Source organism: Myotis davidii, unplaced genomic scaffold (genome assembly GCF_000327345.1).
Source record: "Myotis davidii unplaced genomic scaffold, ASM32734v1 scaffold248, whole genome shotgun sequence".
Classification (NCBI taxonomy): Eukaryota; Metazoa; Chordata; class Mammalia; order Chiroptera; family Vespertilionidae; genus Myotis; species Myotis davidii.
In genome coordinates, this window is record NW_006299220.1 from 403,465 (window position 1) to 415,552 (window position 12,088).

At 38.6% G+C, this 12,088-nt stretch overlaps 1 protein-coding gene across 1 annotated transcript in view; it reads left to right on the plus strand.

The window, feature by feature from the left end:
- AK5 (adenylate kinase 5) overlaps positions 1–12,088 on the plus strand; it is a 207,756-nt gene that overhangs the window by 12,340 nt on the left and 183,328 nt on the right. Inside the window, exons 4-5 of the mRNA XM_006774690.2 lie at positions 4,368–4,537; positions 4,649–4,762. Of these exons, the coding sequence (XP_006774753.1) occupies positions 4,368–4,537; positions 4,649–4,762 (284 nt within the window). The remainder of the gene's footprint in view (positions 1–4,367; positions 4,538–4,648; positions 4,763–12,088) is intronic.

Here is a 12,088-nt window from a genome sequence, read left to right on the forward strand (position 1 = left end):
CGTTGTTTCTCTTTCTGTGAGTTCATTATTGGTATATAAAAATGTCATAGACTTCTGGGTGTTAATTTTGTATCCTGCTACATTGCCGAAATCATTTATTAAGTCTAATAATTTTTTATGGAATCTTTAGGGTTTTCTATGTTCTCTGTGAATAATGATAGTTTTACTTCTTTTCCAATTTGGATACCTTTTATTTCTTCTTCTTGTCTAGTCACTATAGCTAGCACTTCCAGTACTATATCGAACAGGAGCGGTGAAAGTGGGCATCCCTGTCTTGTTCTCGTTCTTAGATGAAATGGTTTTAGTTTTTTCCCATGGAGTATGATGTTGGCTGTAGGTTTGTCATATAAGGCTTTTATTATGTTGAGGTGTGATCCTTCTATTCTTATTTTGCTGAGGGTTTGTATCAAGAAAGGGTGTTGAATTTTGTCAAATGCTTTTTCTGCATCAATTGATATGACTATGTGATATTTATCTCTCAATTTGTTTCACACTATGAATCTTATGTTGAATATGGAAACATCATTCTCTTGCCATTTCACAAGGAATAGGTACTGAAAATATTTTAAGTACTTTTTTGACCACTCTTGCAAACTCTAGCTCCCTTAAAATCTATAAAAATTATGAAGATATCTGTGAACATGAAACATATGTAGTCATTGTCTCACTTCCAGTTTGACTCAGCTCTCACAGAGATTACTGACAGCAAAAATCTAATGTGAAATGCTCAAAGCTATTCTCACCAGTAACTGTTAACCGAAGGCAAAATGTACATATACATCCTTCATGCAAGGAACTGCTCCTAGAAGATATAATGATGATGGCAACTAGGGAAAAAGCATAAAAATAAACATACCAAGCTATAACAAGAATTTAAGTTTACCAGACTAGGAGTGACATTTGTATATCTCTACGTGTAGTGAAAATGAAATTGCAAACATATCTAACCCTGAATTGTTTATAATATAATAGGAAGAAAATATAGAAATCAAATTTCCAAAAGTCAAAAAATTCTTATAGTGTGTGATAGTCACTCTTATAAATTCTATCTATTCTTGAAAATGTAATTTGTGTGTGTGTGTGCTTAAAATGTTGAGGTCCTTAATTATAAGACAAAGAAATACTTTATTAAAAGAGCTATAGGTGAAGAATAATTGGAAATTATCTTACCATTTTATAATTACATATTATTCAAATTCTTGTTCCTGTTAGTAAATATTGGTGATTATTAACAGGATGAGCAAAGGAGTCTTGATTGACCATGAAAAAAGTGAAATACCAAATTGCTCTTGTGTAAAACAGCACATAGGTGAATGTTTTGTGATTGTGAGTTTTATATAAAAATGATTAAAATATTTCAGTAAACCAAGATCTTTGGAGGAGATACAGATCCTCCACTTCACAATTCCTTTGTTACTTAATAAAATCAACTTGCTTTCCAAGGGTGTGATTTTGGTTTTAGACTTGCATGCTGAATTGTAAATTTTCTGTATTGCAAGAATGATACAAAACCAATGATTATAAATAATTTTTAGAGAATTGAGATAAAAGAAGAAAGGAAAAGTCAAACCTTATGTTATCTAAGAAAATTGGGGCAATTTTAAGAAGTTTCTGTAATCAAATTCATCTAGTAAATTAATGCTATTCTCTGTCAATTGTATTAATCAATTGTGTTGTCTGCTATTGCCTTTGTTAGTTGACAAAAAAACAATATTTTTCTGTGAAGGTGCTGTAAATTTCTTAGTATGTTTAATTTTTTAAAATTCAGTGGAATTTATATCTATTTCTTTGATGGTTTGTAAGATTAAATGTGAAAATATAGTGTATGAAAGATAACTTTCTTCAGGGATCAAATCAATTTTGATGAAATTTTGATGGAGTGGTCATAATTTTTTCCCTTTAAGCCAATCCATGATTTGCCCATAGGCTAATAAACTAAAAGCAGCTATTTAGAACCCAAACTAACTTTTGATTTGCAAAGTAATGACTTTAATATGGTAATAATTCATAATGTTAAATCCAATCAAATAGTATTTAGAGGTTGTTAGAGAATGATAAAAAATGTAAATAAATTCCTATACTAAGTTTAATAAACCAATAAAAAGGTGAAAGCCAGATATTATTAGGTACATTATTTGGGATTGGGGTTAAGAGGTAATTCTCATTATATTCATTGATCTTAGACTTCTGCACATAAATTTTTTAATGAGAAAATAAGCCCTAAGTCTATCCACTTGGAACTCTTCTGTCAAAACAAAACACTTGTCTTTTCTTTTTTCACTTATAAAGAGGCCCAGTGCATGAATTTGTGCACCAGTGGGGTCCCTCAGCCTGGCCTGTGGGATGGGGCCTAAACCAGCACTCCCACATCCCCCGAGGAGTCCCGGATTGTGAGATGGCACAGGCCAGGCTGAGGGACCCCACCAGTGCACAATCGGGGCTGGAGAGGGATGCAGGAGGTTGGCCAACTGGGGAGGGGCCACAGGAGGGCTCCAAGGCGTGTCTGGCCTGTCTCGCTCAATCCCAATTGGCCGAACCCCAGGAGCAAGCTAACCTACCAGTCAGAGCATCTTCCTCCTGGTGGTCAGTGCACGCCATAGCGAGTGGTTGAGTGGTCTTAACATATCATTAGCATATTATGCTTTGATTGGTTGAACGGCCGACCAGACACTTAGCATATTAGGCTTTTATTATATAGGATTATTTACAACAAGAATAAAAATATTTACTAAATAACTATTATAAAATGACTTCTACCCTCCAAAACTTAAGATATTGAATTAGTACAGAGAACATCAACTCATTTTCCTATTGAAGTTTTATTTTCAATATTGCTTAATAAATTACAATTATATTTTGATGAATATTACCAAAGCATTTTATTACTTGTTAGACAGTGACTTGAAAGATATTTTGTCTACAGTCAATAATTTATGCTTAGATATTTGAAAACATTTCATTTTTATAATTGTTAACAAATAAGTCAGACTGGGCTGGTTACTATGCTGTATTTTGAAATTTGTTCAGACTTTAGATTCCAAATCATCTAGCTTGTTTAGAAATATGAATTAACTAAAATAATCTAATATGATTTGGAAGTAAAATTTGAGCCATATATTCATAATTAGTTTAGTACTTATGTTTTTAAAATTAAATGGCAACTACCAAGTATTAGTATTATGTTATATTGCAAATGTCGATTATTTTACACTAACATATAACAAAATCAAAGTTATCATGAGTTCTGTAAAATTATTCTACCTTAAGAATCTATTTCATTCACTCTGCATATTTGCTGCATAAAACTTGAACTTAAAAGAGATAGGGCAAGGACATGCATGAGCAGAAAAAGTTCAAGAAAAGATTTACATAAGTTGTGTCAATATTATTGGGGACCTGGTGAAAAAGGTGAAGGGAATAAGCAAAAAAATTAAAATAAACTCATAGACACCGACAACAGTATGGTGATTATGAGAGGTAAAGGAGGATGGGGGGGTAAAAGAGAGTAAAGGTGGAATAAATAATGGTGGGAAAACACTTGATTTTGGTTGGTGAACACACAATAAAATATACAGATGACCTATTAGAGAATTGTACACTTGAAACCTATATAATTTTATTAACCAATGTTACCCCAATAAATTCAATTAAAATTTTAATTAAAAAAACTAGTGTGCCTTTGGTTAAAAAATAATTGTTATAGTTCACCCTATTACACAACTCTTTATTGACATGAAACACAAGTCTGTTATTTCAGTCATTGTCCTTTGTATGCCATAGATTTTTCTTTGTTTATGAGGAAAAAACTGAGAGCTTGCATGGAATAATAGTGAAGGTTTCTTTCACCTGCATTGTTCAAAAATCTTTTAAATTAGTTATTTAATAAAATAGATAAAAGAAAAACTGTCTCTCATTTAATGCAGTTGATCACCATGGTTCTACCCATTCTCTGGTTAATCTACACTCACTCTGCATTCAGGGATGGGATTTGGATGCCACCAGTGGAACACGTACCTGTCCTGCTCCTTACTATTGGTCTAGATACAGGGGTGGGCAAACTTTTTGACTCGAGGGCCACAATGGGTTCTTAAACGGGACCGGAGGGCCGGAACAAAAGCATGGATGGAGTGTTTGTGTGAACTAATATAAATTCAAAGTAAACATCATTACATAAAAGGGTACAGTCTTTTTTTTTTTTTTTTTTTTTTTAGTTTTATTCATTTCAAACAAGCCGGATCCGGCCTGCAGGCCATAGTTTGCCCACCCCCTGGTCTAGAAGCTGCATCTGACGATGAAGGCAATCATTGTATAAAAGGGACTTCCTTACTGTATCAGAAGGTCACGATTTAACCTGTTTTAAATCGTAGGTGGTCCAGGAAGTGGAAAGGGTACTCAAAGTTTGAAAATTGCAGAACGTTATGGATTCCAGTACATTTCAGTGGGAGAATTATTAAGAAAGAAGATCCACAATGCCAGCAGCAACAGGAAATGGAGTCTTATTGCCAAAATAATTACAACTGGAGAATTGGCCCCACAGGTACTACTGTATAATTTGCTTTTTCTTTTTTAACACTTGTGTAGTTTTTATGCCAGTTGTGAGTATACTTAGCTTAATTGTGATTTTTTCATCCTTTTTCTTTTATAAAAGGAAACAACAATTACAGAGATAAAACAGAGATTGATGCAAATTCCTGATGAAGAGGGCATTGTTATTGATGGATTCCCAAGAGACGTTGCCCAGGCTCTATCTTTTGAGGACCAAGTAAGAATGTCTTCTTATATTTTAAATGACCTATTTTTTACCTAAAACTTAGAGATTTTTTAAAAAGATTTCTTGGAAGACTTGCTGTTGTTGGGAATGAATTCTGGTCTGAAAACAGGCAAGTACAGCAGTGCGAGGTGGCAGACGGTCATTTCCTTGGCACACAAGCTTAAAAACTGAAGACAGTCTCTGCCAAAAAGAAAAGATAAAAATTAATAGCAGATTTAATTTTTTTATTGGAAATTCTAATCTCTGTAGCCTTTATTTCAAAAGCTTTCCCTAAGATTGTATTTTTAATCTTTAATTAGTAAAACAAGTCTTACTCGTTACTGCCCAGGGATATACAACTGTCACCTGCATTTGCATTGTTACCAATGAAGGACGCCCTCTTCCTGGGGTTGTGAAATACTAAACTATCTACCAATCACCAAGGAGGGTTCAGGTTGCCAAAGTTACTCAGATTTGAGTAGATTATGCCTGCTCTGCACCCAACACATCTATTTTAAAGGGAAAGAAATCAATGAAAACATTTTGAATATCTATTTAAATTTTGAAAAGCTAGTGTAACTGATTTTTATTTATTTAAAAATTTGAATTAATATTTGAAATATTTCAAAAATATTATTGGTTATAAAAATTTTAAGTCCTGGTATAAAAAGTGAAAGTTCATTGATACCCTCCTTCCATCATTGACCCTCCTCTCCTAATAAAAACACTATTAAGCCCTACCCGGTTTGGCTCAGTGAATAGAGCATCAGCCTTTAGACTAAAGGGTCTTCGGTTCAATTCTGATCAAGGGCATATGCTCGGATTGCGGGCTCGATCCCCAGAGGGGGCGTGCAGGAGGCAGCCAATCAAAGATTCTCTGTCATCATCAGGCCTTTTCCTGTATGTTACACACACAGACACACCCATGCATGCATATGTGCACATATTCATACAGATGCATTTTTAACATTTATAGCTATTTCCAGACTGTCTGGCAAAAAGTCTTCCCAAGTGTAGTCTCATCAATATTGAATGAGAGAATCTGTTTCTCCCAGATATAATTCACACTCTTTTCAACCAGATAAAATTCATGTTTAAAATTTTTGCCAACATAATACATAAGAAATGGTATTTCATTTTTCACATTTACATTTCTTGAGTTACTATTTAGGTTAAGTACATTTTCATATATGTAGTGACCATTTGTATTTCTTTGATGTGTGAATTACCTGCTCTCCTTTGTCTATATTTCTACAGACCTGGTTTTTGTTTTTGTTTTGTTTTGTTTTACTTATTTAAAGAAGTGTTTAATATATTACAGATATTATATCAGAGAGGATTTGGTTAAATAAGATGGAAGTTTGTGTCTCTCGTGGAGGAAGCCTGGAGGCAGGCAGTCTGAGGCCAGAAGAGAGCTTCCTAAGGCCTTTCTTTGAATCTTCCCTTTCGCTGTGTCAGGACACCTTTGTGCGGAAGGGTCTTTCTCCCTCCTCCTTCCACAGTCAGGCCACAGCCTCTGTGCTCACTCGGTTTAAGGGCTTGGTTCTAGTTGCTCTCGCCTTGATGGGAGAAATACTAGGAAAATCAATGTTTTGTTGTTGCTGCTGTTGCTGCCACACGGAACAGCTAATGAAAATGCTCTGGTGGCCATTCCATATGATTCTTGGCTGTTGGTGGAGCATGAGCTCCAGGCTGGCAGGCATCCCCACCCAACCGGGTCCCCATCCTATGCATTGAATGAGATGCACTGGGCAAGCACAGGCATACAAATCTATTTGATTCTCTCTATGGCCTTTCAAACATCCTATATCATGTCTCTCTCTCCTCCCCTGCATAATAACTAAGGGAGATCCAGTAGCTTTTCTGGCCACTTTAAAAACATGAACAGAGAGTCTCTTTTGCAGGTATTAAAAAGTCTAGTCCACAATTATATCTCAATAAAAATTTAATTTAAAAAAAAGTCCTGTTCAATCTAAATCAAAACTTCAATTTCTCACTTAATTTACTATATCTCTGCTACCCTCAGGTTGGGCCTGGCTCAGCCTCAGGAACCTAAAATGACATCTCAGATCCTGAAATTCTTCCTCATGTGCTTTATAGTGGGGCAGGTAGGAGAAAAGGGGCAAAAAACACACAATTCTCCAGGAACTCTCTCTGGACATCAATCTCCCCCTACTCGTATACAGCCTGGGCATGGGTGATAGGCCGAGAGTCACAGAACTGGTTTGGGGAAACGTTTTAACAGGTATCTCTCTAGAATGTGCAGTCACATGTATATGCTGTTCTCAACTACACTCTTGAGTCTGGCAGAGACCCATTTTCCATCTTCTTAGGTTGGCCTAGAGGTTCTTGGCCACTGTGGGCAGTGCAGCGATCCCTGAGGCTGATGTCTCCATTGCTGACTACGGGAGTTCAGAGGGTGCAGAGGCAAAGCTGAAGTGTTTATGTGAAGCAAAGTGTTAGGCTCTTGTTAGACCCCTTCACAACCCATGTGTACTGTAAGCTCCTAGGGTATCTTTTTTTCTTTTTCTGGTACCATTTCTGACACCAAATGTGTGGGGATGTCCCATACCAGTTCTCCAATCCATCAGCATCAACCATGTGTCCAACAATTGAATTCAACTCGGACACTATTCAGAGTTGGCACAGACCCCACAGGTAAAGGGCTCAGTCCCACCAGACTGCTCCCTCTCCCACTTCATTCTCAAGTCCCAGTGGCCAGCCACCTATAAATTCAGGGGTTCCCACAACACCCGGTCAGGTTCAATGATTTGTTCGAACAACTCAGAGAACTCAGGAGAACACTTCTATTTACCAGTTTATTAGAAAGGATGCAAGTCAGTCAAATAGAAGCGTTGTAAAGGGCAAGGTATGAGACTGGGAGTGTGGAACTCTTACGCCCTCTCTGGGTACACCACCCTCCAGCCTTTTAATGTATTCACCAAACCAAAAGCTCCCAAATTTCATTATTGAAGAGGTTTTGGAACTCGATCTCTAACCCACCTTCTAATCTCAGGTCTGATCTTTCTAGCAATCAGCCCGGTTCTGATGTTACATAGGAGCCCCACCCTGGGTCACCTCATTAGCTTCAACGCAGATGTGGTCAAAGGTCATTATGAACAACAAAAGACACTCCCATCAGAAAATTTCAAGGGTCTTAGAAGCTCTGTGCCAGTAATTTGAATCAAAGACCAAATACTGTTTTTATTATACACGGCTTCTCAAGGTTCTTTTGTTTGTTTTTAACCAGCTCCTTTTAGTGCACATGTGGGCATTTACGCCCATATGCAGAAATTTTCTCCAAAGCTTCCTCACAGGTCCAGGATATAAGAAGAGAGGGATTTCTGATGCCAGCCATATATTAGTGATGCTAAGACCAGTGTAACAAAAAGAACTAACGGTCGGTAGCTTATAAGACAAAGAAGTATACTTTGGGTAATAGCATCAATGTGAACTGTCAACTTTTCTCCTTGAAGTAATCTTGGGATCACGGTCCCTTCCAAGTTGTTTTGCCATCCTCTGGGACACTGTCACCATCCATATGGTCGAAGCAGAGTTGCCATTATGTGGGGTCCAGCTGGTATGGAAGGGGAAGAGAGTGTGAAGGTCTAAAGTCCCAGACCTGGAAGTGGCATCCATCACTTCATGGTGTTATTGAGAATTCAGTCATGTTGTAATTGCAAGGCAGGCTGGGAAATGTAGACCAGTTGGAAAGCCGGGTGTCTGGCTACCGTTTTATTACGATGGAAGGAGAAGAGAACTTAGTAGTAGTTTCTATCACAGTTTGCCCCTCCAGCCATCCAACTGTCTGCTTGCTTCCTTCTTCCCACACATAGAATGTACTCACTCACTCCCCAAGGAAAACAACTCAGAGACCCATTCTCTAGTTCAAGAATTTCTACTAGATGTGCAGTTTTCTCCATTAGGTCCTCATACTCAGCCACCTATGCACTAAACATCAGCTTGTCTTCCCTCCCTGCCATCAATCAACATCGGAAAAACAAGACCAGGAGAAGTGAAATAAAGCCTCCTATTTGAATATACAGTAGTCACTGAACCATAGCAAATAATAAATTCTGTGAGGTAGGCATTGCGAAGGGTTCTTGCCCTGGCAATACACTGACTTCCCGGGCTAGGCCACTCCTGCTTCTGCTCTCACGGAATAACTCTTTGCCTATTCCCTTCTGAGCCCCCGCCCCCACCCCCGCCCTTTGAGAAGTATTTCCTGTTATCTGTTGCCCGGCATAGCCACATCAAAGTGACATGTTGGTGACTACACTCATGAGAGCTATTTTAAGTTTGAAAAAAATACAAGCTTTTGGTTACTTTGGTAAAACCATTTCCTCAAAAATATGGTAGACTTCTCTTTTTGTCTCCAGTTAGTTCCATTGCCTGTAACTACACTCCAAGTTCTTTCCTGGGTATAGTGTTAAACCACTTTATTTCTTTGTTTTCTCATTTTGATGGCAGTTACCTGGAGGCCATATAAAACAACAGGCTTGGAGAGGAAAACAACATCCACAGTTTGGGTTTTGGCTTAGGGCTGGTTCCTTTTTTTTTATCTTTAAGTGCAACAGGGTGGTTAATGGCAGTCCTTGGGGCAATAATAGCCTTATCTTCTTCTGTTTGGAGGTATACAAGCAGTTCGCTTTTCAAACTTTTTTTTCTCTTTATCTGATTGCAAATTGGTAGTTTTTTTCTTGGGTTACCTATTGTAATATGTCCTAAATGCAACAGAGCACAGTCAACGCCTACCAACATTCTAGCTCTTTCTAGCCATTTCTTCTCTAGCTATGGGCTCCATAGGAACATCAGTTGCCTTCCAAGTTATCACAAGTAATAGTTGTACCAAATATTTTGCAATGACATGACAAGAGCCATTAATTTTCTAGCCTAAAATATCTGTGCTTTTACTGCCCAAGCAAACCAATGCCACATATTTCAGTTTTTGATAGTGTCCCACTTATATGACTGTTGTCTCTATTAGTCAGAGTAAATACAAGATGCTGTTAAAAAAAAAAAAGATAAAATGATACAGTGGCATCACACAGAAACGGATTTCTCTCTATTGTAACAGCCTCACTGTGTGTGAGAGCCGGGCAGCTTCATTCAGATTCAGATTCCTCACATTCATTCATTCAGATTCCTCACATTCATTCAGAGTGCTGCAGGTTCTTCCCAAGTCATTGTCCCTGGGGCGGTGGTTCTCAAATTTGTTGGTCATGGACCCCTTTACACATTTAAAGTCACTAAAGATCTCAAAAAGTTTTCATTTACATGGGCTCTACTGATTAATATTTACCATACAAAAAATGAAAACAGAAATTTAAAAATATTTGATATCATCCTATATAATAAAGAAGTAATATGCAAAGCATGTTTAAAGTCACTAAAGAATCTCAAAAAGCTTTCATTTCCATGGGCTCTACCGATTGATATTTACCATATAAAAAATTAAAACAGAAATGTAAAAGTATTTGATATCATCCTATATAATAAAGAGGTAATATGCAAATTGACCCTTACACCCTCAAAAGATGGCTGCCTACGACCAGGCCGGCAGGGGGGTTAGTGAGGGATGACCAAACGACTGAACAGCAGGTTGTGTGGGGAGACCAGGCCAACAGGGGACTTAGTGGGGGACAACCAATCAACTGAATAAGCAGGCTGCATGGGGTGACCAGTCTGGCAGGGGGGTTAGTGAGGGACAGCCAAATGACTGAATAAGCAAGCTGCATGGGGTGACCAGGATGGCAGGGGGTCCATGATGGGTGACAAGGCCAGTAGAGGGGCAGCTGTACAATCAGGCCAGCACGAGGGGGCAGGTAGGGGCAACCAGGCCAGCAGGGGGGGCAGCTAGGTGCAATCAGGCCAGCATGAGGGGGCAGGTAGGGGCAACCAGGCAGGCAAGCAAGTGAGCGATTAGGAGCGAACGGTCCAGGATTGTGAGAGGGATGTCCCCGGGATTGGGCCTAAACAGGCAGTGGATATCCCATGAGGAATCCCGGATTGGAAAGGGTGCAGGCTGGGCTGAAGGGAATCTCCCTGCCCCCACCCCATAAACATAAATAACACATTTTAATGACAAGCAACCATATTTTCCCAAACAAAAAATTAGTGATAAGAGAGGCACTCCTTTACATTTTTGCAAATCTCTTTAATTTCCGGGTTAATAGAAGAGAGCTGGATTCTTACGTGTGCTGCTGCATTCCAACTACTGTGATAGCACATTTCATGTAACCATGGAAAACGCCACTGCACATTTTTTGAGAGAATGACAGTGAAAAAGACACATAATTTCTTAGTGTTAACATGAAAACAGTTCCGACCTATAGCATCCCTGTAAAGGTCTCAGCAATCCCCAGGGGCCTCAAGAACACACTTTGAGAGCCACTGCCCTGGGACGTGGTTAACATCTGTGCGATGAAAGCTAGGTCACTGCCATGGCCAGGTTCCAGTTGGTTGGAAGGAAAAAAGGATGCAGAATGTAATGTTAAGGTTAAAAAAACAACAGTATTCAAACCTGTAAAGAATTTTTGTGAGTTTATTTGAACCAAACTGTCGACAATTGCCGGGAAACAGACTCTCAAGGTATTGGGATAATGCTCCAGAGAATGGCTGTTTGTTACCTTGTTTTATTCATTACAATCAAAAAAAGGAGTCATAAGTAGGTTACATGAACTCCATTGGTGATAGATTAGGGAGGCAGGAGAAAGCAAAGTGGGGAAACCTCTGGGATCGGACTAAAAAGTAAAATGATAGACACATACTTCTTTTATTTAGGTGGGTGCAGGATAGTTAACAGTCAATAATTAACTCAATAACAATGAGGGGATTTGTGGTCTCTGCAGAGTAGTGCCTGTGCTTTGAGGAGTCCGGAAAAAGAAAAATTACTTTGACAGGAAAATTACTTCGCCATTCCAAAGATATGTTATTATAGATGCAAAAAAGACAATAGCTCAGTTAAGGTAAAGATTGACCTTTGTCAGGGAAGATCCCAGCCTAGGACGTGACTACCCACCATAACTGCTTTTAGTTAAAGTTTTCATTTCAGACTGTCCTTTGTGTTTACTTTAGGTCTTTGAGTTTGCAAGACCACCATGTAGGCCTTCCCTGAGCTCGTCAGGTTATCATGTGGCCCCTTTTTCGTCCACAGTATGTTACCAACCCAGGATCATCCAGGCCCCCACTGTGGGGACCTAGTCCCCCGGAAGAACCCTCTGTCCTTCTCCTATCCGTGTGAGCAGTGCAAGCTTTAATTCAATGGCCATAGAATGGAGAAGCAGTTGTCAAACTCACAGATTAACCTCTGCTTCTGGAGAAGTCTGGAGGTTGGGG